This window comes from Balaenoptera musculus, chromosome 14 (assembly GCF_009873245.2).
Source record: "Balaenoptera musculus isolate JJ_BM4_2016_0621 chromosome 14, mBalMus1.pri.v3, whole genome shotgun sequence".
Taxonomy (NCBI): domain Eukaryota; kingdom Metazoa; phylum Chordata; class Mammalia; order Artiodactyla; family Balaenopteridae; genus Balaenoptera; species Balaenoptera musculus.
Genome location: NC_045798.1, coordinates 71315840 through 71343318, shown reverse-complemented (window position 1 = coordinate 71343318; position 27479 = coordinate 71315840). Strand labels below are relative to the sequence as shown.

General features: G+C 38.4%; 1 protein-coding gene across 11 annotated transcripts in view; it reads left to right on the top strand.

Annotated features, from left to right (window-relative positions):
* Window positions 1–3525: 3525 nt before the first annotated feature.
* TCF4 (transcription factor 4) overlaps window positions 3526–27479 on the top strand; it is a 352696-nt gene continuing 328742 nt past the window's right edge. For 6 of the 11 annotated variants that reach the window (XM_036874761.1, XM_036874759.1, XM_036874769.1 and 3 more), the window contains exons 1-3: window positions 5153–5259; window positions 6160–6251; window positions 7927–7999. In XM_036874761.1, coding sequence (XP_036730656.1) covers window positions 6180–6251; window positions 7927–7999 — 145 coding nt within the window. In that variant the 5' untranslated portion in view covers window positions 5153–5259; window positions 6160–6179. Of the gene's footprint in view, window positions 4028–4786; window positions 4853–5152; window positions 5260–6159; window positions 6252–7350; window positions 7471–7926; window positions 8000–27479 lie in introns of those variants that run through there. The other 5 variants (XM_036874758.1, XM_036874765.1, XM_036874762.1 and 2 more) reach the window with 5 other exon arrangements.

Genomic DNA, 27479 nt, shown 5'->3' with positions numbered 1-27479 from the left:
GCCATGCCTCTCACACTCCTATGAAAGAAATGTTATCTTTAGGTATCAACTCAGTTTATGCAATAATGATGCCTTACATTTGATTGGAATTTGTTATTTGCAGAGCACTTTCATCTCCACTGTTGCATTTGATTTTAACCAGTCATGTAATGTATTGAGGACAAGTTATATTTTTTACGTCTGACGGGGTGTGAAACTTGCCCAAGGTTATAACAGGTTAGAAAAGGGAATGAGAATTGTATATACTGTCCTGCCTATATGTGGTACAATAAATTGGATGGCATCTCTGCCATGTGGGAGTGGAACAAATTTTTTACACCTTGAATAGCAGACACTACTTTTTTTTTTTTTTTTTAATGTTAAGGACTGTTTAGAAGTGCTGAAATCCAAAGCTCTTTGTTTTCTAGCTAAACTCTTTTTTTTTTTACATCCTTATTGGAGTACAATTGCTTTGCAATGTTGTGTTAGTTTCTGCTGTATAACAAAGTGAATCAGTCATATGTATACATATATCCCCATATCCCCTCCCTCTTGCGTCTCCCTCTAGTTAAACTCTCTAGGTGTAAGGATCAGAAAAGTACTCAGGTTAGCTCACTCAGGGAAGGGGAGCAGTGCAGGAATCAGCTTTCTTACGGACAGGAGGAAAGGTAGTCCTCAAATAATTGGGAAAGTATCTCTAGACATTTCTTCCTAGGACTAAATTGTCTGCTTTTCTCCGAACTTCCAAGACCTTTCTTTCTTATTTGAAGAGCAGTTTCCTCTGCTTACTCATGGTTGTTGTTTCCCCATAACCATGGCTCTCACAAGGCTTGGCTTCCTGACACCAGCTCTGGCCAGCTGACTGCAACATGTCAGACCCATCATTCACTATAGACCACTGTCAATCTCTTCCTCTTTTAGCTCCTGTGGTCCAATCACTGGGGCTGGGTCAGGAAGGAGTCACGTGGCACCCACATCGAGTTCTACCTCTTTATCAGGACTTATGAACAGGTTCCTAGGGAAAGAATTCTGTAGATGATAGAGCAGGCACCCTAAAACATATCTACTACATTTCCCTTTTTATCTATGTTTCACAGGATTCTGTTGAGTCTTTTTTTCTAAGGTGATGCCAATCTTCATAAGTATACCTATTTTTTTCATGGTTCTTGCTTAGAGGCCATAGTTTATTATCTGATTGCTTTTTTTTGCATTCATGCACATTTTCAATTAAATTCTCTCAATACCCCAGTAGGTGAATAAGATATCTCCCAGAGACGACGTTAACACGACATATTCGAAGACATCTAGAAGCCGGGAGTAGAAGTGAACTAGGTCAGGAAAAAAACCAGAAACAATTCAAATTTGTCCCTTAGTTAAAATTGGAAGGGCAGTTGCATGGTTTTCTGTAGGGTGCAGTTAAAAAAAAAAAAAGCACTAGCCAGCAGCTAGGTGCATTTAGGTCCTAGATCTGATCCTATCATTGATTTCTGGACAGATCATTTATTCCCCTTGAAATTCAGGGGAAGGGGGAGTCTTTAAATCTGGAAACTAGGAGGAATCTTATGGGATTATCAAATCTGGTCTCTGCCTTTTACAGTAAAAGACACTGACATGAGGCCTTAGGTCACAGAGCTGATTAGAGGTAGAGCCAGTAGAATATTTCTCCTAAACAAACGGTTGTGATCTTTTTATTACATCATTTCAGTTGAAAGGGTAGAGGCTTATTCTGAGAATCAGAGATAATGCTTGTGATAATGCAGCATAAAGTGGTGTCTAAATGTAAAATTTTATTTTAAGATGAGGACGTGGAACGGGTACAGAAGACAGGAATCTGCACAGTGTGTGAACAGACAGGAAACAACCTATAAATGCCCTACTTCTTGTTCTCTAAAAACTTACCTATAGGGCCTCCCTGGTGTCGCAGTGGTTAAGAATCCGCCTGCCAATGCAGGGGACACGGGTTCGAGCCCTGGTCCGGGAAGATCCCACATGCCGCGGAGCAACTAAGCCCATGCACCACACCTACTGAGCCTTCGCTCTAGAGCCCACGAGCCACAACTACTGAGCCCACGTGCCACAACTGCTGAGGCCCTCGTGCCTAGAGCCCGTGCTCCACAACAAGAGAAGCCACCGCAATGAGAAGCCCGTGCACCGCAACAAAGAGTAGCCCCCGCTCCCTGTGTAACTAGAGAAAGTCCCCACAGCAACGAAGACCCAATGCAGCCAAAAATAAATAAATAAATTTATTTGAAAAAAAACTTACCTATAAACAAAAGATCATGAAAATTGATCTGAACTCTGTCACTGCCACAAAACTGCATCAGAAAATGGAGATTAGGATGTTCCCGCTGCCAGATGGATTAGGAATGCGGTTGGATGTGGATTCTGATTGCAGACTGCCTGTCTTCCAAGGTGGGCTCTATCACTTAATAAAGTGTAATTGAGGCAAGTCTGTACCACTTACTAAAGGGCTCTGGGTCAAATAGTAACACAAACTCCATAGACGTCACTCTCAGGATTAAAACAACCAGTACTTGAGAAACTCTTAGAACAGTGTTTGGCACATAGTAAACCCACTATATAAGGGTTAACCTATCGTTATTATTACTTGCTTTTCTCCTGGGGGAGGGCTACAAGCTATTCTTTCGGAGTAATCTCCATTTAAAATCCCATGGACTAGATTAGACGTATCAGTTGGTTTAGCGAGGAATTAGAGATGGAAAGGGAAGATTTCTTTCGGGGCAGCTCCGTCTTTATCTTGATCCCTTTAATTCTTACGAAATTCATAAAGCGGGCCTTTGCTATTTGCATTTCACAGACCAGAAAACTGGCGAGAGAGGGTAGAACTTCCTGGGCGAGAACGAGACGTTGCATCAGTAGTGGGTCACGGCACAGAATGGATCTAAGCCTACATGGGAATAAACGAACGTCTTCTCCAAGTGTGGACTTCCCGGACTTAGTTCTCACTTTCCAGGGGTCAAGAAAAAGATGGGTGCGGGGTGGTTTAGGAGAGGACCCGCATCCCTCTCGAGGCCCAGGAGCTACACCTTGGCTCAGCGGCCTCTCTCCACGCCGCCCGAGTCTCGCTAAGAGGGCCGGCTCCACACTGCGGGAGAACCAGGCTCCGGCTTGCCGTCGGGGAGGCCTCCCTCTCCCGAGCCTCCCTCACGGACTCCGACTCCTCCGCGCAAGTCTTTGGAGTTTAATTCCTTAATTTATTTAGAAACTACACTTTTGAGTCAAAGAACAGAGAAGGGCAAGGGCCGGGAACAAGAAGCAACGCGCAGGAACACGGGACCTACGAATGGCCCCAGCCTCGAGAGCCCTTACAGCTCTGGCCCACGCGCGACACCCGCCCGAACCCCGCCACCCGCCTCCTTTCCCGGAGGAGGCGTGGCCCGCACGCGCCGCCATCTTGGTCGCCTCTCTAGGCACTCTGTTTACTACTCTATGGTTGCCCGCTCCCGCCCCGCCCCTCCCCAGTCATTGTCTGGAGGAGCAGCCACGGCCGCAGCGCCTTCTCTTTATAAGTCCGCAGTGCCCGGATGTGAATGGATTACAATGTATCTTTCAGGGAAACCTATTATTATCAATGTGACTCCACGGGGGAGTCAATGGTGATGATCAGGAGGAGGAGGAGGATGATGATGAGACACCTCTAAACTTGGAACAAGTTTAAGGCTTTATAAGAGGAGAAGAAAAAAAAAAAAAAAACCACCAACAAGATTTGTTTGAGGAAAAATTATAACTATCCTGTGTTGATATTTTTTTTATAAACAATAAGAAAAAGTTGTTGGATTTTTTTTTTAATGATTTCTTTTTTGGGGGAGGGAATTTTGTTGCAGTTTTATGGTGGAATATGCAAAAACCAGAGCCAGGTGCATAATCTTGTATTCTGTGGATATCCCTGGAGCAGAACTGAGTACCAGTTAAAATACTTTTTTGGGGGATACACATGTGAGATACTAAGTACTTGCAGAAGATTTTTGTCTCTCTTTTTAAAGTCACTTTCCTTGGAATATTGTGAGCATATTTGTGGCCATTTAAGGTAACGTTACAATTTGCTGTCAGAGTAAACTGTTTGTAATTGAATTTAATATTTTAAATGTCGATCCCAGTGTTTTATTAAAACAAAAGGAACAACCTATTAAATAATCGCCAATGGGAAAAAGTGTGTGCATGCATTTTGTGTATGTACCCGCACATCTAGCAATAACAGGGTTTATAGAATGTGTATTTTAACACACGTTAAAATAGCGTATGTTGCATATACTGGATAAAGTACGCTTGTTATTACGAAACGATAGAATTATGCAGCTTAATTTTTATCCTAAAAAGTGATGTGAAAAAGTGTGTTTTAAGAGCATGCAGGGCCTGTAATGGTAAATGTTGAATTAAAAACTTGAAGTGCTGGCGAACGGGGACTTAGCGTGCCTAGGAACTCAAGTGTAAAAACAAAACAACATCCACCCTCAAAAATTGCCTTTTTTGTTGTTGTTGTTGAAGTTTGCAGCTATACTATTCTGTGACTTAAAAGGGAGGGGAAAAAAACGTATGTAATTTAGGTTTCGCCCCCAACGCAGAACTACCGACATGAAAATCTCCCCAGCAAAATGTGGCTTGGTTTATATCTGGAAAAGAAAAATATTGTTCCTCTTGGCAAAGTCTTTTTGCATCACGTGTATTTGCAGCCTAGTATAAACTTGCTTTGCCGTGTGTGGATGTGTGAGTGAGAGGGAACGAGAGTCAGAGAAAGAAAGAAGTGAGGGGATGTAAACTCGAATAAATTTCAAAGTGCCTCCGATGGATGAAACGGGCAAAAACTGAACTGTTCAGGCTTCAGATTGTAACTGACGTTCTGAGGGAAAATGAGGTGCTCGATGAAATTTCGTTTGTAATTTTTTTTTTTTTTGCGCGGCGGGGGAGGTGTTGAGATTTTTTTTTTCTCCGGGGGGGGGGGGTGCATCCCAGGCAGCCCGACCCGAGCGAGCCGCGTCTCCCCGCCGGAGGCCCCCCACCCATTTCTTTGCTGAACTTGCAATTCCGTGCGCCTCTGCGTGTTTCCCCCTCCCCCCCTTCCCTCGTCCCCTCCCCTCCCCGGAGAAGAGAGTTGGTGTTAAGAGTCAGGGATCTTGGCTGTGTGTCTGCGGATCTGTAGTGGCGGCGGCGGCGGGGAAGGAGCGGGCGCGGGCGCAGGCGGAGGAGGTGGAGGCGGTGGTTAGACATGAACGCCGCCTCGGCGCCGGCGGTGCACGGAGAGCCCCTTCTCGCGCGCGGGCGGTAGGTACCGGCGCCGGCGGGGCTCGGCGGGGCTGGTGCGCCGGGCGGCGTGGGGCTCGGGCTCGGCGGCCCCGCACGCGGCTCCGCGCCTCCCGTGCCGCGGGCTCCCGGCTCCCGGCGCTCCCCTTGGAGACACCCCTTCCTCTCCCGCGCCTCTTCCCTCCCCCTCGTCCCTACCCCCCCCTCAGCCCCCCCTCCCCGGCAGTGCCACTTGGAGGGACCGATGACTTTGCCAAGGGCCTGACTTTAATTTTTACAACCCTTTCTTTCACAAATTAGGGTGCTGGACCATTACGGGACCCGACCCTCCACTCCGCTTCCCTCCCCCCCCCTCACGCTTTCGTCGACCCTGTCACCCCTCCCCCTTTGGACGTGTTTTCACTCCAGAGACGCTCATCTTTAATTTCTTTATAGCTACTTTGAAACGCAGAGGGGAGTGGTGTGTGTGTGAGCGTGTGTGCGTGTGTGTGAGTGTGTGGGGGGGGTGGGGGGAAAGTTGAGACCGGATCGTTGTGAGTAGTTTCTCTTTTCTCTGGGATCCATTCATTTCTCGCTCTACCTCCTGTTGCATAAAATGATGCGCTGAAGAGCGGCTTTTTTTTTTTTTTCCTTCCCGGATTTGGTTTTATAGTGGATGTTGCCAGTTTTGATAGTCTCTTTGGAAATACAATATCAATAGCAGTTTTTTGTTTTTTTTTTTGCTATTGCTGCCTATTCCTTCTTAAAAAAAAAAAAACAACAAAAAACAACTCTCCTGTCTGTCCCTCCCTCCTTTCTACCTTAATCCCATCCGCCCTCACATCCCTACCCCACAACCCCCCCAGTCTCCAAAAATCCGATTGTGTTTTCTCCAAGGATTGGGACTGGATTTTCTGATTGCGGTTATTTCCATGTTTCTAGGTTTGTGTGATTTTGCTAAAATGCATCACCAACAGCGAATGGCTGCCTTAGGGACGGACAAAGAGCTGAGTGATTTACTGGATTTCAGTGCGGTAAGAAAGAACGGTGGAAACTAACAACAGCTGTGAAACAAAACAAAACAAAACGAAAAACCCAAACACTTTGAACTAGAAACCAATAATAATCTAAAGGACAGGAATAATTTTTAATTGGCTGAGTCCTTGGTAAACATGAAGGTCTTTTTGATAAGTTTTTAACTACAATTTTTGGGTGTGATGGACGATTCAGGCTTTTTTTTTTTCAGACTCTTAATTACTTGCTTTTGAATTCCTTACCCACCGAACCCCCCAAATAATGGAGTCTCACTCCAATGGAAGGGAAAAACAGACACCCCTAAAACTGTAAACCACCCCTAAACTTGGCCTTATCTGGACACTGAGAGTACTGATACTTTGCGCACTGCTCATTTTATTTATTTATTTTTTCTGAAAATGGAAAAGAGAAAATAGGAGACCCCAGTTGTGTCAAAGTTTTAAACTGATGATGCTTTGGATTAGTAGGACCTGTAGTCCTCCTAATTACATCTTTTCCTGGGATTCTGAAAACTCGTGTGCATAGGCTGAGCATACATTCTTTAGAACCCTTTTAGACGGTCTTTGTAAATCTCGGAGTCGTGAGATCAGCACAAAGCAGAACTTACACACTTGTGGAGTTTTTACGACGGAACTTGGTCCTTCTCCATCCCTTTGCTTCCCTTCCCCATACCAAGTCCCAAACAGGTCAGGGGAATTAATTCATTTTTAATGCCAGATGAGTTTGGTGTAAGATGCATTTGCAAAGCAAAATAAAAAGAATCCACAAAACACACAAATAAAATCCAAACCGCCTTCTAAGTGGGGCTCTTTCATGTTGCTGCTGCCGCTGCCGCTACTGCTGCTGCTGCTATTGCTGCCTCTGCTGCTTCTGTTCTGGACCTTTTGGAGAAATGGCTTTCGGAAGTTTTGCCAGGAAACGTAGCCCTAGGCAGCTTTGTAGCCCCCTTTCTGCTTGCTGCACTTTCTCCATTCGTTCCTTTGCTTTTTGCAGGCTCTGACTCAGGGAAGGTGCGCATTATCCACTAGATACGTCGAAGAAGAGGGAAACCAATTAGGGTCGAAATAAATGCTGGAGAGAGAGAGAGAGTGAAAGAGAGAGAGAGTGAGAGTGAGAGAGAGAGAGAGAGAGAGAGAGAGAAACAGAGAAAGAGAGAGGGAGAGAGAGTCTTGCTTCAAATTGCTCTCATGTTAGAGACGAAATGAGAATTTAGTGCAGGTGGCACTTTTATTTTTATTTGGGTTCACATATGACAGGCAAATCCTATACGGGATGGAAATGGACATTGCCACGTTTATGGCCAAGGTTTTCAATATAAAACAAGCAACTTTCTTCTCCTTTGTAAAACTAGTGTTTTCTAGAGAGCTTGCTGCCCTCCAAACTGAATCTTGTTCACGTTATGGGGACTGTGTTGGTTTAAAATGTAGTCCTGCCTAGTTCTGGCGATCTAATGAACCTGAGGAAAAAGAAAACAGAGTGGTAAAGGTTGGGGCGGGGGGAGAGTGATTGGTAATGTTGTGCCTGTTTTAGTTTTAAGTTGGATGGTGATGTATTTTACTAAAATGAACCCTTAGCATAAACTGTATATCATAGTGAGAGTATGAAAGATCTTTGATGAACTCTGAAGGCACAAATGTCTTCTTTTCAACAGTAATATTTCTTTGTTTCTTCTAGATGTTTTCACCTCCTGTGAGCAGTGGGAAAAATGGACCAACTTCTTTGGCGAGTGGACATTTTACTGGCTCAAGTATGTAAATTCTTTTCTTAGTGTGTAGTTAAATGTTCTTAGCTGTTTATTCACTCATGGTATATTTTTGGCTCTGTTGAAGTGTTCTGAAAAAGTCATTGAAATTTTAGCCTGTAATGATATGGTTATTTCATTATCCATTAGTGGTATAACTTAGGCAAAAACGTTATCTTTTGCAAAATTAAAAGTCGGTTTTTTTTTTTTTAAATCAAGGAAACTGTCTCAGAATTCATCACTTACTTTAAAAGCAATTTTCTGATACAGTTGTAATCAAACGTGAAGATAAGACAGTGTTAACATGGGGGAATAAATTAATGTTTCCTTATTTGAAAATAGAGGGAAAAATCTAACTTTCATGAAAAGGGCAAATCCCTTGTAAATAATATCAATTTTATTGGGTACTATGTATAATTAACCCTTTTAAAGAAATGAGCACTTAATTTTGCAGATGAATGCTGCGTAGTAAACCATAGCTGTAAATAGAGAGACTCTTGCTAATCTGAGAGCTAAATATGAATTCATTTATATTTAAAATATCCTTTTTGGTGCTTTAGCTTTTTTTTTTTTTTTTTTAAGAATTGTGCGATGAATTTTTCTATACTTAAAGTTGCAAATTTGGAAGGACTTTTACATTTTATAAATGAAAGGTCTTTGGCTGATGCTTTAAAAAGACGTTAGCGCTATTCACAAAGGAATCTGTGTGTGCAATGATTATCTGGTATCTAAGGAGGAGTTTTAATAGGGGACTCTCTGAAGGTCTCTTATTAAAAGTGAAAACTGAAAATATGCTATTCATTTAAAACGTATTTTTTTTGTGTAGGGAATTTCATATCAGAAGGAGGCATACATTGTTGCCTGCTGTCCTTTAGGTTCAAGGCTTAAATCCATTTATGCTTGTTAAACAGCTGTAGTATTTTAGGAGTTCTGGCAGTGGTACATAACAGGACATTAGACAGAGTCCTGTTCTTAAGTCAGACTGGTAAATGTTGACATCGTTTAGCTGTGAGATACCAGTGGAATTGTCTGTTAGCTATTGAAGATAATTTCACATCTCTTAATATTCATTTGGTGTTGTAGCAATGAAGAAATCTGTTCATCTTTGTGATTTGTATAATTGGTATTTTTTTAATAAAATTAATGGCATTTAAAAGTTGCTCATTTCCAAATAAGTTACTTCTCCTTTTGCTGGCCCCCATAAGTCTGAGGGATTTTTTATCTCTCTAACTTGATTTGTGAAATATGAGATGCCTCCTATAGTTATATTTCATCTTTTATTTTGGGGGGTCCACTTTGATTAAAAGGACTACTGACCATATGTTTGTGTTTTACTGTCCTGGACCCTGTTATAATTTTCATTTGGGACTTAAAATTTTTTTTGTTGTTGTATTCGTATTGTATCTTCCAAATTTCTGTATCGTGTTCTCTATACAACTTTGAAGGAAAGATGAGTACAAGTATCTCTTGTAGGCAGATTAATTTTTCATGTTAGGCAATATCAAAACAGTTACTAACTTTATCTCTGACAGCAACTTTCTTCATGATTTTCCTTAAGAAAATGTATATTCAGTTGAAATCTGAAAGTAGATTATGTCAGAAAGGCTCAGAGATAGACTGCTTTCAGAGTCAGTGCAAAAATACTCTTTTGTACTTTGTAAAATGGACACATTTGGAATAATTAAGTATATCAGTTTAGGTATAGTTTAATAAAGTAAGGTGATTTAGAAGCATGAAATTGTGTTACATTTAAAAAGATAATTGTGCATCTGGTCCCTTTTCTATGTTCACATTTAAATGAAGTCCTTGCTATGATGTTTAAGTGTTTACAGAGTGTAGGCTGAATAAGTATGAATATGTATTAATGCATTTTGGTAAATGATCATATACTGAAATTTACACAGTTCTTAAGACAGTATATCTGTATATGTAAACCTAGACAGAGGCTTCATCCTTAGTGAGACGTGTTGTGATATTTCCAATGAATACGCTGTGATTATTTTTAAGGTGTTAAACTTTAAGTGACGTTGTACCAGAGGTGTAGTTTTCAGGCCCAAATGTTTACTTGTAAAGGTAAAAAGTGTAGTGCGGATTTTGTTCTCGCTGCTGGATTGAAAATGCAGGGTATTCATCCAATGCAGTATGATGGGGTCTATAATATACACGGTACAGATTGGGGTGTTGATTTTTCTCATCTGTCCAAGACACAGTTAAATGGCTTTGTTTCCACTCAGTAACAAAGATAAGTCCCTTTTAAAGCATAACAAATAAAAAAAAAAAAAATGAGGAAAACTGCATTTTGCTCCTGGAAGGATGAACTAGGAAACTTTGGACTGAGAAATAATTTTCTAAATGTACATCAGGTTAATATCCATTGTCCCAAGGGTGCTCAGATGTCACTTCCATGGGTAGCTTTGAAACTTGGGTCCAGAGAAAAAAGATCCGAAGTATAAGTGAACTGTTCATATTGGAAAAACCAGCTCTGTTTTTTCAAAGTGAGGCATGGTAATGTTTCATGCTTAAAGTTCTCAGTAGCTGTGGATTCCATTCATATAGGACGCTCCTTCGTGATTTGCAATGTGAGAATTAAAAAAAGTGTGGCCATATTGCCTTTAATCTTTCATTTCACAAACATGGTTTTTCCTACCACCTTAAGAAATAGTGAGGCTGCTAGGAAGAATGGAATGTAACCTGAGCTACAGCCTGACATTCCCAGGGAGCATTTTTCACATGAAAGGCTTTTGTCAACCCAGGAAAGGACCAGCAGTTTTTGTTTGATGTTTGCAGGTGTTCAGCAGAGAGCACTAAAACAATTCAGCCATGATAGTTCAGAGCTTGGATGACCTTAACGGGGAGAATTGGTGGGCTCTGGAATTATTTTTAAGAAATATTTGAAACCTATATGGTGACTTATATAAAGGGATTTCAGATCCATTATATCATTGATCTTAAAACTAGCTAAAAGCATCCACATGCCTGGATGATTGGAAAATTATTCTCATTAAAAAGTAGGATGGCAAAGTTACCAGAAGAAAAGAAAAATTCACCTAGAGTCTATAATTTATTGATGAACAGGGGTTTAATTTTCTAATATAACAAAACTACAGTTTCTTTGGTTACCTTTGAGTCTTTCATGAGCAAAAGATAAACATACTAGCTTCGGCATCTTTTACAAAGTAGTTTTAAAGTTGGGGCTCTAAAATTATCCATACTCAACAACAGTCCTGGTCACATCTGTTACATGTATTTACAGTTAGTCTGTGACGGATCCTACATCTTCCTCCCTTCGTTTAAAAGTTGAGCCTTTTCCCCCGTAACTGTTTAGTTTTACTTAGGTGTTCAGCATTTGTTAAAGGTGCCAAATGGATGGGTGTTTTAACAATTAAGAGCAGCAGTAAAACACACCACATCCCTGTCATGGTCATTTTTGGAAGAGAAAAAACACTTCTTGACATTCACGCAAGTTAGTTCACTGATACCCACATGACACCCAAATGACACATCAGTTTGGTAAATTCAGTAAGAAAAAATAAATTGATCCAATGGGTAGTTTTGTATCACAGAGAAAATTCAAATGGTCAGCATCCTGAATTAATTTCCATCCGTACAGTTTGAGTTCATGGTTACGGCGTGAAAAAACAAATGGTCTCCCTTAAAGGTATTTGTGGAGCACACTTATTTAATTGTGTGTGTGTGTTTTAAACAGCCTTACTATTATAGTGCAGTTCATAAGGGTTGTATGACTTTTATAAAATGCAGGTTAACAGGTTACAAAATAAGCAAAGTGGCATTAAACCCATTCTGTTAGAATCATAGAATTTGGGGGGATAGGAACCCCTTAGAAATAGACAGCCCAGTGCCTTCATTGTACAGACAAAGAAAACTGAGGCCCAGGTTAAGAGGTTCTAAACTATGCCTTTATTTGCTAATCTAAAAAAACAAGTTTTGATTTGCTAATTCTATATGGCCCTGCAAATCCTTCTATTGGAGTAATATTGGTTTCACTACTATATTTTTCTAAATTTGTATTGCGTAATAGGGTACCAGGATTTGTGTGCTGATCTTTGTGCCTACAAATGCCTCTAAGTGTGCATGTGCCCTTTGAATGCTTTTTAAGGTTTGGAGCTGAATTTTGGATTGTTGATCATTCTCTTTTGCCTGACCTGGCCTCTGACTATTTGCAAGATGTTAGATTGAATAACAGGGGTGGATGGGCATGACACTGAAAGAACTAAAGTGCTTCCTACTATGCCAAGTGGTGTGCTATGCACTTTATATTCTTGTATTTTTTTAATCCTCACAAGAACCCAGTGAGATGCCAGGATTACCATGCTCAATTTATAAATGAGGAAACTGAGATTCAGAGATGGTAAACTACTTGCTCTCAAGGCAGCCAGAATGAATCAGGTTCTAAACCCAGGTCTGCTTAGCTCAGTGTCTTTTCAGACACATACACACACACACACACACACACACACACACACACACAGACACAGAGTCAGATATAGCTTATTTTTTCAATATCTTATAGGCTTAAGGATATGTTATTGAGGCTTGGTGTTCAATACTGTTCCTGATCTTTAGTGTAGATAAACATTTTTTAAAAACATGTTTAAGATAATGTTATAAACCATGTCCATTATTTTTCCTGCTTTCTTATCCAAACTAGGCTTCTAGTTTATGTTGGATTTCAACGTGACTTAGTATCTCTCTCATATTTTTATTTTTTTAACAAGGAAAATATAGTAGGTATTTTCAAAGTTGTGTTTTGGTTCTATTGTAAATTGACAGTCTGCTTGGGTACCAGTGAAAATATTTTGTTTTCAATTATTTTAATGTACCTAGTCAAACCAAAAGTTGAGGTAACCAAGCTTGCTCTGTTAATATCTAAAAAAAAAAAAAAAAAAAAGGAAGGTTTCCTATCTTTAACTGTAAAAAGAAGTTTTGCAGTTCCTTGTTAGATCTTTGAAACTTAATATTCAAGAACAAAAACCCTGAATTCTATCTGCATCACTAAAATAAGCAGTTTTGAAGTTTTGATATGTCAATTACCGGGCATGTGCTTAAAATGTTAGGTTTTCTAAATTCAGAAGGAAGAAGCAGTACTCTATTTGACATTGACTTAAGTAAATAAAATGCATTAAACGAGCATAGGGGTCCAAGATCTGTTGAGCCTGAAATGCTTAACATTTTTGACAGCATCAGCAAATCATCTTTACCCTGCTATTGTAATGAGGAAATCACTTAAATAACAGATGAACAGCTAAGTCACATAAACATATATAATAGAACTATGTAATGAAAGTTTATGCTGTTAATTGCTCGAATCTGTCTTAAATGCTTAGAATCATGGAGCAGTAAAGACTGTCATATAAACAGTTTTGTTTTGAGCTTAAAATTATTCCTTTTTGCTTTCATCTGCTATGATAAACAAAGTAATTTTGGAAGCTTTACAGATCAAACATTTACTCCTAATGGTAAACTACATTTTATATTGGAAGTTTGCAGCCTCGTCCAAGGCAGAGAGTTGAGTCCTGGTGGCCCCAGGCTTCAACGTTTAAGTATTATGATGCTATTTAGATCTGTTCCCATAAGCCAAGATAACAGATCTGAAGTTGTCTAATAAGGAACATGGTGTGTTTTGAAATGTTCTTCAGTTTACAAGTCTTGAACCAGAATGTTCTTGGCCAAACCTTTAGAACTTATACCTATATGTTGGGTAAGTCAGATTTTGCACAAAGCATCCAAATGAAGCTAGGTAGGAACAGAAAAAAAAATCCCTTCCTTCCTTATTTTTTGTCTTTTATGAGCTATTTTTTTATGACCAGGTGTTCTTCCAAGTTAATTAGATGGTGCTGAGTATTAGAGAAAGTAAAGTAAAGCACATCAAAGTTATTTTTTTTTTAAAGGTTTTATTTATTTTTGTTACCGGTTTCTTATTACTCTGAATAAAGTTTTCAAAATTGACTGCCAAGTTTATAAGCTTACACATGGGTTATCCATTTTCTAAATCTGTGATCCCACTTAGACTCGGCAGTGACGTAGGCACATGAGGTTTAGGTGGGTACTTTTCAACCATATGTCTCTTAATGCTTATGAGAGATGTAAGAGAAATAACAATTTAATCTTTAGAGAAGATTGGTTGACACTTTCTATAAGTTTTACATATATATATATATTTTTTTAAATCAGGCTCAAAGGAATAGCAAAAGTGTTGAAATAGGTTGTCATATTTGCTTTCATTTCAACAATAAAGGCCCAGTTAATCAGCATATCAGATACCCAGGTGTGTTTAGAACCAGTTTATACGGATGAACTTCAGGGCTGTAAGAAAGTATTCTGTTTAAAGGTGCAGCCACTCGATTGTTCAAATGGCTGCTTTTGTACTTTTGTGTGACAATTAACATTTAATGAATGACTTTCTAAACTGCCATTGGTGGTAATTACTATATGCGGTTTATTAACTGCAATCCATTGTTGGATGTGCCTGTATTGATCTGTTTTGCAAACAACCCTTCACACGTTCAGCAGTATTTGTACATTACTTTTTAAAGAACCTGTTTTGTTTGCTGACATTGATATTGCCCCTAAAATTTTTAGCTGACAAATGCCTCTTCGATCAGAGTGATTTTTTAATTAAATTAAAAATTCATTGTCTTTTCAGCTATAAAAATTTTGCCCTTCTATCCTCAGGGAATCCCAAAGAAACTACACAAGATTGCCTTTCAAGTAAAGGACTTATAGAAATTTAGACTTACCAGGAGACTTTAGAGATGTTCTGTGATTTTTTTGGTTAAAGAGCTAAGGTTTGGGAGGGTTAAAAGTCTTTTGCCCAAATCATACAGTTGGTTATGGGCTATAATAGGACACAAATACAGATGTCCTGACCTGCTGCTCAGGGACCCCATGCTGCTTTTAATTAAGGTTTGGACTCAATCCGTTGGTACCAACTGTATGTTTCTTAAGAGGAGGAAAACTTGTATGATCTTCCATTTCTGAAAAATAATAAAAGTTCAGATCGTGAGAGATGGACATCGTAATCCAGCTCGCTTGTCATCACGTGCTCTAATTTGGCTAAGGCAGTTGACGAATAACTGTTAAAATGTATTGTGTTATTAAAAATAACAAAGTAAGACCCCTGATTAAATATCAGGGCTGTAATTTAATCTTGGGGGTTCTGGTGCTGTTCATAAACCATTTGGTTTTTTTCTGTAACAGATGACGTCAAAATACAGCTTGATTGAATTATGACCCTGGGTTACAGGAGCAGCTGCTTATGCCTCTTGACTTCATAGCATGTCAGCATTTCCATTACTAATTTTTTTTTTCTCTGACATTTTTAAGTTCGAATAGTTAAACGAGACTGATGATTGGCATATAAACTTTCAGCCTCCTGGGAAAAGACTATTTTCCCAATAAAACAGAGAAGGTGGTGACAAAGCCCCATTACGGAATACCTTTTAGAATGTTCTTCCTTGCTTTAGCTTTAATCTTCCATTAATTTAAACATTCCCTTTTGGGGTACTTAGCTGAATTGCAAGGCATCCAAATGGAAGGTTTTGTATCTAAAAATCTCCCAAGCCAAGACTTAACTACAGGGCATTTCGAGGACTTTTAAACTAGGGAAAGACCTACCTTCTGTGAAGGAAGATATTGAAATGATAGCTCTGGACACTCCAGTTTTCATCTTGTGTAAAATGCTGAAGAGCAAGATGAAAAACACGCACATTTGCATATCTTGTCAGTAATTACTTTTATATCCACTTAAGATGAGTAAAAATTGATAATGAATGGTTTAGAAAGGTCTATTTAGTTATATCATTATCTGGAGACTCATAGCATAGCTTCAATTTAGCCCCTCGGGTTTTAATATGTAGCCAGTGGAGATGGGATGTCGGTTGTGTCTATCTAGCCAGTTATTTTTTATCTACCTATCATAATTCTTATGGATGGCTCATCTTATATATATTTTTAGTACATGCTATGCACACATCCCCTGCGTTAGCAATTATAGGACTCAGAGGGCTTTGTGGGAGCAAGGTCATGCCCTGAGAGGGCATGTATTTTGACAGGAAAGAATAGAAATGTACATGTTTAATTAATACTCAATGTCCAGAAGACAAGTGTCATTAACATTGTGGGAGTTTAGATAAAGAAAAACTTATTTCTTGCTGGGGGAAATTAATAATGAAGGTTTCATGGACAAATCAACTCTGATTCTTGAAAGAGGAGGAGGATTTTGACATGGGGGCATTGGGACGGAGCATTTAATATCAAGATCACTGTGAACCAGGCACAGAGGAAGGCCATTGCAAAGCGTGGATGAAAGAGAGCAAGTTCCTCAGCTCGGCAGTGGACTCAGTTATGGTCTAGGCACCTCAGTCACCTCCAGGCACACATTCCTGTCTTGGGTGCCTTTTTTTTTTTTCCTTTTCTGGATTTGGGATTTCCCTTTGAGATAATCCAGTTCCTTCCCAAAATATATGTTTTTAATGGTAGTGGCAGGGTGGAAATCAAGATTTAGGTGTTCCCAGTTCCAAACTCTTCCTATTGTATCATTCAGCAGTGGAAATTTGAAGCTAATTTGGAGAAAATGATTTATTTAACTGAATTCTGGCAATCTAGATTCTTTTGCCATGTTTGCCGTTAAATAGCTGTTTCATATTGGCAAAGTGAATAAAAATGTGTCATACTGACATCACGCAGAGGAAAAATACGTAAATACCACCCTTTCCTTGAGTATTGGTTAGTTCACATTACAGTGTCTTTCCCTCTGTGACCTCCTACTGTTACAGTGATTCCAGTTTCCAGTTGAAGCCAACAATTCAAGTTCTAGTTGGAATTGGCGTAGGAAGAATTTATTAATGAATGTTTGCTGCAGAATAGAAACAAGAGTTTTATGACAAAGAGAATATTCTAGACCCGTTTACCCATTTTTTTTAAAAAATGTCAGTTTCGAACCTATGTCTTCCCCAAACTTTTTCTTCACTTTCGAACATAAGGGATTCATATTGGGAATATTTTGCAACCCCTTCACCTTTAAACTCAGAGAGAAAACATTTTGGTCATCAGGTGGTAATCATGTTTCAAGATTTAATCTACAATTTCATATATAACCCAGTTTTGCAATTTTGAAAAGGAAGACCGAACAATGTCAATTTCAATCCTTGTTCAAATAATCATTATTTGTTGGGTGCCTTCTAGAACTTCATTGTCTAACTGGTATCCCAAACCATGGAATGCTTTTCTGTTCTGTTGTTGGCACTGTGATTCTTCATTTAGTTTCTTTTAGCTGCAAGGTTGATTTTCTTTTGATATCTAATTTCCCCCTGATTTTGTTAACCTCTTATTATTCTTCAGTTTATCTTTTCAGCCCATGTGGAACTATTTCTTTTTTACATGGGTGTACATTTTGTAGTGTCCCACTTTAATCCCTAGTAATTTTGGTAGAATTGGATAAGGTGAGAAATACTCCATAATTACTTGAAGCAAATTAGTTTTACTTAAAAAATTCATTATTGTTGATGAAGGCTTGATTGTTTAAAGAATGTTGAAAGCTTCAGAAAAGTGAAAGGGATGAATGTACGTAGTGGTGTTTTTTTTTCATTGTGAATATGTTTCACCGGAATAACAAGAGAATTATTAAGAATTATTAACTTTCATGTACTCGTTCATTCATTCATTCATTCATTTAGTAAATGTTTTTTGAGAGTCAAGATTCAAATTGCAGTGCTAGGTATTATGGTGATATAAAGAAGAAAAAATTTCAAGGCCAGCATTGCAGTTGGCATAGGATACTGCTGTCATTGGGTACAGGCTCTACATTGATTCAGTAAGACAGTGCTTTTCGAATAAGTGATGTCAAAGTGTGGAAGTAGACTTCTTCCAAAGATGCTTTTTAAATATAACTATAGACTTTACAGTTTTAGCTGAAACATTGAAATCCTGTGTGTGTACTTCTACATGAGTATAAAGGAGGGAGAATGGACTTGAATGATTATGAATTTGGACCTTGAAGAGTATTGTTATGAATGTACTCTCAAATTTGGTACCAAAGACTTTTTGGGAGGCAATGACAATTATGCCCCATATGTTTTTGTTGGGTTTTTTTTTTTTTTGGATCAGAAATTAAAATATCAGATTTGTAGATAGTGCCCATTTACTTAAGGGCACTAGGTATTTCTTTTTGTTGTTGTTCCCACACTTGAACATTTTTAACATTTATTTAAAAATTCATATGCGGGAAGTTATTCATTTACTTTCAGAATTTTGTATTGAGCATCCACCACGTGTCAGGTAGTATGCTGGGTGCTAGAAATAAAATGATGAGCAAAACAGACACGGTTCTGCATCGGCTAAATGTAGGAGACAGACATTCACTGAATAACCAACCAGAGAAATGTCAGCCTCTACGTTGAGAGGTGTGAGGCGTTAGATGAGTTTGCAATGGGGTATCTGACCACACAGTCAGGAGAACCTTCCCTGAAGCTGGCACACCTGACTGAGGTCTGAGGGGGAGGGGGAGGGAAGTGGGCTGGGGGTCAGCAGGGCATGGTGTTTGGGGAGGGGCTAGAGCTTGGTTGGAGCTGAGGCTGGGGAGAGGGAAGGTAGGGACCAGATCATGCCAGGCTGCGAGGCAGGGAGAGTGTGCAGTTTCCTCCCACCAGATTTGTGCCTGGGAACACTCTGACTGCAGCCTGGAAAACGCAGCTCAAGGGTAGTCAGGGTGGGTGGCCCGAACCAGCGGTGAGACGTTTGCAGAAACCCAGCTGAGAGATGGGGTTGCTGGGGGAGCTTTCACAGTGGCATTTGCATGTGTGTGTGTGTGTGAGAGAGAGAGAGAGAGAGGAACTTTCTATAACTTGAATACTTGAAAATTGACTATACTTTATATCTTCTAACAGTAACCGTGAGACCTCGTTCAGCTACTGTGTGCTGTCGACTGCCTGTTTTGCACCCAGATGCCACAGAAGTGCTTTTTATTTTCTGAGAAAAGTGGAAGATTGATTTTGCAATTCTGTTGTGAGAGGGTGCAGAGGTGGGAGTGGGAGAAAGAGGCAAAAGGGACTCTTGCTTTCTTATTTAATGGTCTTCAGTAATTATACACTATTTAGGCTTCCTCTAGCTTATGTTCTAATTACCGGTAAACATTCTGATGGTTCAGTTCAACCTGTGGAATTGAGTCCATCACGCACCTGGGATCAGGTATCAGCACATCCCCACGCTGTTGCTGAGCGTCTTCGGTGAACTTTAGGAAGGTGGTAGGATTTGTACGATACTCCGTCTGAGACGGAAACGCTGTTTACCTGATTCTGTTTTGTCTGAGGTGGCCATGGGGGAAAGTTATCTGGTAACTTTTGATTAGCCACAAAGTAAAGCTTTTCGCTGTGACACCTCCCAGTGAATAGCCCTGCTCCGCCTTTCACTCTGACCATCTAGCTCCTTCTCTGCCCCGCTCCCTCCATTTTCTCACGAATCTTACGGTTTACTCTTGGGAGTTCCCTCTCAACCCACTATGTTTGTTAGTCCGTTTTAGTTAGGAAAACTGTCACCATTCTTGCGGTATACTTACTGTTCAAGTTGAAGAAAAAAAGAGGTGTTTTCCCTCCTTCTCTCTTCCTTGCCATCTTTGCTTCGGCCAGCTAGTGAGAGCGTTGGGGGAATGCCACGGGTATGGGCTGGATCCTGATAGGCACAACAGTTAGTGATTCTAGGCCCCGTGACCCAAGAGCTCTGCATGTGCTTCATCAGAAGGGTGCTGAAAGGAGCGAGGTCCAGAACCGTCTCTGCTGAGCTGAAAACCCCTTAACACATGTGCCTTGTGCTGGTGAGTTAGTAGGTGATGCTGATGCAAGTGGACGGCATCCACGCGTTGTTCCTGCCTCCTGGAGAACTCCTTCAGCATCCAGGCACGCACTGGTAACTCTCCGTTAAAAAAATCAAACGAAATGCAGTTAACCGTCCTTTTGGGGTGTGGAGGGCACGCAGGGTGCTTCCACAGTTATCTGCGGTGCTTTATTTTTTTGGAAAGAAAACAAACGGTAGAATGTTATGGTTGACACCTCAGTGCTCGAAATATTTCATGATAGAAACCAAACAAAAGCGTAACAAACCAAACACATACTCTCCCTCTCATTCACACTCCCTACTGACTGGTCCTCTTTCTTGGGCTCCTTTATAACAAGAGTTTTGTTGACTGTTGGCTACACTGGTGGCTTCTGTATCCCTTCCTTCCGTATGCTTTTTATAAGTCTCACCCCAACCAAATATTCCAAAACATATTTTATCTTGTGATGTTTGATACCTACAAAATAATACATGTAGCATATATGAATTATGAAGCTAAATGATGGAGTGAAGACCCGGGGACCCACCACTCACTGTCAAAACTGCAGCATCATCAGAACCATCTGGGTTTCTTCCTTATCCGCATTCCCCCTGTCTTTCTTGCCAGAGGTAAATATTCTCTTTTTTCTTTCTTTTTCTTATTTTTTTTTTTCCACTTGATGGAGGATTATAAACATGGTATCATTCCTATGTTGTATCGTGCTACTTGCTTTTTACACTTGGCATTGCGTGTTTCGGATTCCTCCACGTTGCTGTGTGTGGCATTAGTTCATGTTCACTGCTGGTGAATATGCCTCAATTTATTTATGTATTTTCTAGTTAATGAACCTTTGGATTGATTCCCTTTTTTTGAGACTACACACTTTCCTAGCATCTCTTGACGCACTCCTGATCATCTCTTTTGATTCCTGTAGATGTCTAAGAGTCAAATTTCTGGGTTGTAGAGTCTTGCAAATGTTCCAAATGAAAAGATAGTGCCGAATTGTTTTCCAAAGTTGTTAACAATTTACATCCTACCCACAGCATAAAAGGTTACTATGGATACATACGGTTGTCCACCTTTGGTGTTCTCAGATTTCTTAATTGTATCAATCTAGTGGGTGTACAATATAAAATGTATCTCACTGTAGTCTTAACTTGCATTTCACTGATAATTGATGAGGTTAAACATCTTTCTATGTATTTATTTATCATTCATGTTTGTTCTATGGAATCTCCCCTCCTCAGTTTTCTATTGAGTCTGTTTTCTTTTTAAATTTTTATTTTTTTACTGCTTTGTGGATGTTCTTGATATATATGTGGATAATAATTTTCTCAGTCACGCATGCTGCAAATACTTTCCCTTTTTTTATGACCTGTCGTTTTACCCTCCCTGTGGTAGCTTTTGGTGAACACAAGGCCTTAAATTTAATGTAGTCATTTTTTTTCCCTTTACCTTTCCATGTTTCGTGTCATGGTTGGAATATCCATCTCTACCTCAAGGTGATAAAGATACTCTCTTATATGTTTCTTCTGGAAAGCGTTTTGTAGTTTTGACATCCACATTTAAGTTTTTAATACAGTTGGGATTGATTTTGTAGAGTGGGAAGTAGGGGTTCAATTCCACTTTTTCTTAAATATCTTGATATACATTTGTTCTAGAATCATTTATTGAAAAGTCCATCCTTTCCGTAGGCATCCACAGTGCTATTTCTGCAACACTGTAAGTTTCTGTATTTGTAAGGGTCTCATTCTGAGTCCCTTTTTTCTGATCTGTTGGTCAGTTTTTCTACCCATGCCTCAGTGCCATATTGTAGTAAGTTTCATACCACATTTTGGTATATGGTAGGTGAGATACTTCCTCTTCTTCTCATCCCATGTGTACATTTTACTTTTAGCTATGTTTTTCCACAGAAATTTAAAAATAAGTTTGCCAAGGTCTTTCATAAGCCTTTTAGGGATTTTATGGAAGTTGCATGGGATCTGATGATCAATTTGGGAAAAAATTAATATATCTTTAATAATGATTATTTCCACTCACGTATCTCTCCAATTCTTTAGGTCTTCTTTGATATCTCAAAGTTTTATAATTTTTTTCATGATGTTGTGTATATCTTTTGATGATTTTTTCTTAGGTACCTTATTTTTGTTACTATTGATAATGGTATTTTCTTTTAACTTAAATAGTCAAATTGTTTGTTCCTGATATATATATAAATGTAATTGATTTTTGTACATTGATTTCATATTCAGCCATGTTGCTAAATTCTCTTATTAATTTTAAATTGTCTTTGTGCTTTCATTAGAGTTTTTCTTATAGGTAGTCATATCATGTGTGAATAATGACAGTTCTGTTGTTTTTCCTTTCAAACCCCTTTTCAAACAGATATATGTTTTTTTTTTCCTTTCTTGTCTTACCCTGTGCTACCTAGGACCTCAAGACATTCTTAAATCGAAACAGCAATACTGGGTATCCTTGTCTTTTCCCTGATTTTCACCATTGATGATGGTAGTTATTTCATTAAGGAAGTTTCCTTCTACACATATCTTGCTAAGAGTTTTACTGTGAGTGGTATTGAGTTTTATCAGTTTTTTCTACATATATTTATTTTTTAATGATTTTTTTAAAGTATTGTTTTTAAACTTAAAAATTAATTAATTAATTAATTTATTTTTGGCTGCATTGGGTCTTCGTTGCTGCACGTGCGCTTTCTCTAGTTGCGGCGAGCGGGGGCTACTCTTCATTGCGGTGCGCGAGCTTCTCATTGTGGTGGCTTCTCTTGTTGCAGAGCACGGGCTCTAGGCGCGCGGGCTCAGTAGTTGTGGCTTGTGGGCTCTAGAGCGCAGGCTCGGTAGTTGTGGTGCACGGGTTTAGTTGCTCCGCAGCATGTGGGATCTTCCCGGACCAGGGCTCGAACCCGTGTCCCCTGTATTGGCAGGCGGATTCTTAACCACTGTACCACCAGGGAAGCCCCCTCTACATATATTTAAATTATGATTTAAAAAATATCTTTAATCTGTTAATGTTGTGAGTGACATTTATATTTTTCCCTATGGTAAACTCCCCTTGGATTTTTGGGATTGATTAATGTGATTGATGTATTTTTATTACTTTTTTAAAAATAATATCCTGGACTCAGTTTTCTAATATTTTCTTTAGTATCTTGCATCTATGTTTCTAACTAAGATTGATGCATAATATTTCTTCTCTTACCATCCTTATCTGGTTTTGGCTCCAAGGTTATACTGACTTGTGAAATGAATAGAAGAGTATTTCCACTCTATCATCTCTCATCACTTATCACAAGAATGTGTATAAATCTCAAATAATCTGTTCCTTGAAATTAGATAAAACTTGTCTGTGTAACAATCTGAGCCTCGAGTGAGGTGATTTTAAAGCACTGATACAATTTTTAAATATTAAAATATTGAGAATGAGAATTTTACTTTCTTTTTTAGTTTTAGTTCGTTTTAAAATTACATATATGAACAAAATTACATATATGATAGATATAATATTTCATGTTTCATATAAAATTCTGAACTGATTACCATAAAGTTGTTCATGGTATTCTCTTGTTAACTTTCTAATCTCTGCTGATTCTATAATTAAGTTTCATTTTTCATTCCTGGTTTTATTTGTGTTTTCCTTGATCAAGATCACTAGATGTTTTTCTCATGTATTAGTCTTTACAAAAAGAATCAACTTTTGACTTCGTGGATTATTTTTGTGTGTGTGTGTGTTTTCCTACTTCATTAATTTTTAATCTTTATTATTGCCAGCTTTCTATTTGTTTTGGGTTTATTCTGATTTTTTTCTAACTTCTTAAGTTGACCACTTAGCTCGTTAAGTTGTTATCATTTATTTTGTTAATGTAAAAACTTAAGGCTATAAAATGTCCTTTAAGTACTGCTGTCACTGTATTCAGCAGTTTTAATATGTAACATGTTCATTATATTTTATTTGTAAGTATTTAAAATTTTCCAATATGATTTTCTTCTTTGACCCTTGCAATATTTATTGATGCCTTGAAAATTTTACAAATGAATGTGTTATTTATCTTTTTATTATTGACTTTGAATGTAATTTAATTGTTGTCAGAGAACTGTTCTGTGTGACAACAGTTCTTTGGTTCTTGTGAGACTTGCTTTATTGTCAGTTTTAATTAATCAGTTTTCATAAATGTTCCATTGTGTGCTTGGGAAAATTGTGTATTCTTTTATTATTGAGTTGAAGGATGTATGTGTCCAGAAATTTAAGCTTGTTAATTGTGCCTTAAAATCATCTATACCTTTACCAGAGTTTTTTTTGTCTGCCTGACATTTTGTCATTGGGAGAAGTGGATTGAAATAATCCTCTATCATAGTGACTTTGCAGATTTCTCCCTGTGTTTCTGTTTTGGCTTTATACATATTGAAATTGTTTGTATTCAAGTTTAGAATGACTAGGTCTTCATGGTTAGTTAAACTCTTTATTCACTTTATATGTGGTCATTCTCTTTCTACTATTTTGTCTTAAATTCTATTTGGTCTGTTACTAGTATAGTTATCTCACTTTCTTTTTGTCTAATATTTGTCTAGTGTATCTACTTTTTAACTTTTTATTTTCAACCCGTCCAAGTTGGTTTGTTTTAAGTCTGCCAGCTACAGCTGGATTTTAATTTAATCTAATCAGTTATCAAATTATTTAAGTCCATTTACATTTTTTTGTACTTGGGGTTAGGCCATTTACATAGACTACACTGTGAATATGGCTCTTGGAATTGTGTGACATAGTAGCTCTGTGATTAATGTCATCTAAATTTTAAATTTCTATTTGTATTGCTTCTTATACACTTTTTTTTCTCTTATTCCTTTTAAAGTAATTAGTTAAGGTTTTGTTTGTTTTTTACTTTACCCTCCCATTATATGGAATTTATTCGGAATTTATTTCTGTTCTTTTAGTGATTACCTTTAGATTTTACTATGTATAGTTATCTGACAAAGTCTGAAGTTTGTCTATAGTCTTAACTCCCCTTTGAAACAATTTTAGCACCATAGAATCCTGTTCCTTACATCACTGCCCTACCTACAAGAGTATTGTTGTTTGGAGCTTTAAAGTATTTTCTACAAATTAGATATTATTATTTAAACATTATAGACAGTGGTTAGATTTACTGGTTTACTAATATTTTTTGCTCAATACTTTCTGGCTTCTTTGACTTTTATGGGATCATTTTCGTATTTGGTGAAGTATATCCTTTAGAAGTTTTTTGGTATAGGAATGTTGGAGCTCAACTCTTGTATTTTTTAATCCAAAATGTCCTTATTCTTGTTATTGAAAGATAATTTTTCAGGGCACAAAATTCCAGGTTGACATCGATTTTTTTTCTCATTACTCTGATGATTTTATTCTACTGTCTTCTGAATTCCATTGTGGCTCATTAGAAGTCTGCTGTCCATCCAATTGCCATTCCTTTCTAGACAGCTGTCTTTTCCCATGGCTTTCCTTTTTCATCTTGGTACTTAGGAATTTAGCAATATTATTTCATTAAACCTCTTAGCAACTTCTGAGAAAATATTCGTTTATTTTTGTTGGAAATTCAATGTATCTGGCTTCTCTATACCACATTCTCATGTTTTTTTTCGTTTGGTCGGTTTTCTGCCTCTGTTTTGCTGGCTGCTCTTCTTCTGCATGAACTGTAAATTGAGTCCCTCAGGAATCTTACCTGGGCCTTCATTTCCTTTTCTGCTGAGAGGCAGTGTGGCACAGTGCCTCAATCTGGAATCAGATTGGGTTGGTTATCGTCTAGTTATTAGCAGTGTGACCTTGTTTCCGTATTGTAGAGTGGGTAGAAATAGGGTTGTTGGGAAAATTCAATACAGTAATACTTGCCATGCACTTGACCCATGTCCAATATATAGTAGTCAGTCAATGTACATTTACTTTTATTCCCATGTATATTTTCTCCCTAAGTCACCTTGGTTTCTAAGATATCAGCTCTCATATATATTGCTCCAGTATCATTTGTGTTTTTCAGTGTCAGTTTGTAGAGCCAGCTGTTTATTTTATTTGATTTCCCCCTTTCCCCTTAATATACACCTGTCCTACCTCTGCATCTTAGGAATAGCACTACCATGCACCTAGTTGATTAACTGAGATCAGGACATCTTGGCCTCTTTCTTTCTCTTACTTTCTCCCCATCTAATCATCATGGAGTTCTGCTCTCCACCTCCACTTTCACCAGTTGAAATGAAGGCCTGAAAGACCATCATTTCTTGTCTGGTATATTCTAGGAGCCTCCTAACTACATTTCCACTTCTTCCTTGTTGAATCCATATTCCAAAGCAGCCAGGGTGAGTTTTTAGAAAATGTCAAACAGAGCATTTCATCTCCCATCTTCAGTATGTTACACTGTTATAAACACTTTCTGTGTTACAGAATAACTTCCATACTCTTTAACATATCCTAGAGGTATCTGTCCAACCTCATTTGGATCCTGTCTCCTATTGGTTACAGTATTTAAGCTACATTGGTTTTCTTTTAGGTGCTGGAGTTTGCCAAGCTTTTCCTTGATCCAGGGCCTTTGCACATGCTCTGGAGCACCTCTCCCCTCATTCTTTGCCTGGCTAACTCCATTCAGACTTCATCTGAAATGCCATTTTCTCAGAGAGGCTTTCTTTGATCTGCTAAACTAAGTTAAAATTTCTATTGATTCAATAAATACTAGAGTTAATTAATAAATTATTCAATAATCATATATATATTTTAAAATTTGAATCTGCTGATTAACAGGAATGATAGTTTTATGCGATCATGCTCATTTTAAGTTTATTCATAGTGTTGTCATTGGAAACCACTAAACTTTCCTTTTGTGTGCATTTATCAGATTTTCAAAGTCACATAAATTTCTGATGACCATAATAATTTTTTTCATTTTCACACATATTTTGCATGTAGATAAAATATCAGTCCAGTTTAGGGATGGGAAAATTCACGCTCACTGAGTACCATATGTCAGGCACTCTTATGTAACTATCTTTTGTAAAGCCCTGAAACCAAATCACTGAAGAAGAAAGTGTGACTCAGAGAATCCCTTGAGCATTGTCCAAGGCCATAGAGGTAGTGAGAGGGAAACCCTTGGTTTAGTCTAGGCGATGAACTATAAGAGGAGAGCTCATTCTGTATCTTCTGCCTTGTTTCTTCTCTTGGCAAACTTCTAACAAATTACTATAGTGAGTAGAGGTCACAAAGTTCGTACACATATATCACCTCACATAATATGTACATCAGGTTCTGGAGGGGGCATGCTATTTTCGACATTTCATTATGGATCAAGCTTTTTATTCACTAACTCTTTTATTCCCCACAGTATCCCTCTGAGGTCACTGAGTGTACAGATGATAAAAGTTAAAGAACAATTAAATGAGTTCTCTGAGAAGTGACATAGTCGAATATTGAATTATCGATGAGTATTTTTTTACTATCTGGAGAAGAAGAAAACATAGAATCTTTTAGTTTCAATAGTTGTGTCTGTCTGTCTTCTGTCTGGTTGGCTGGCTATTCATTGCTATGTATCTAAGATTGGATATGTTTTAGAAAAAAAATGTAACTAGCACAACTAGGCCTGGGTTTTATAGATATTATTCTTAGGAGAAGGCTGAGTTTATTTTTAAGTTA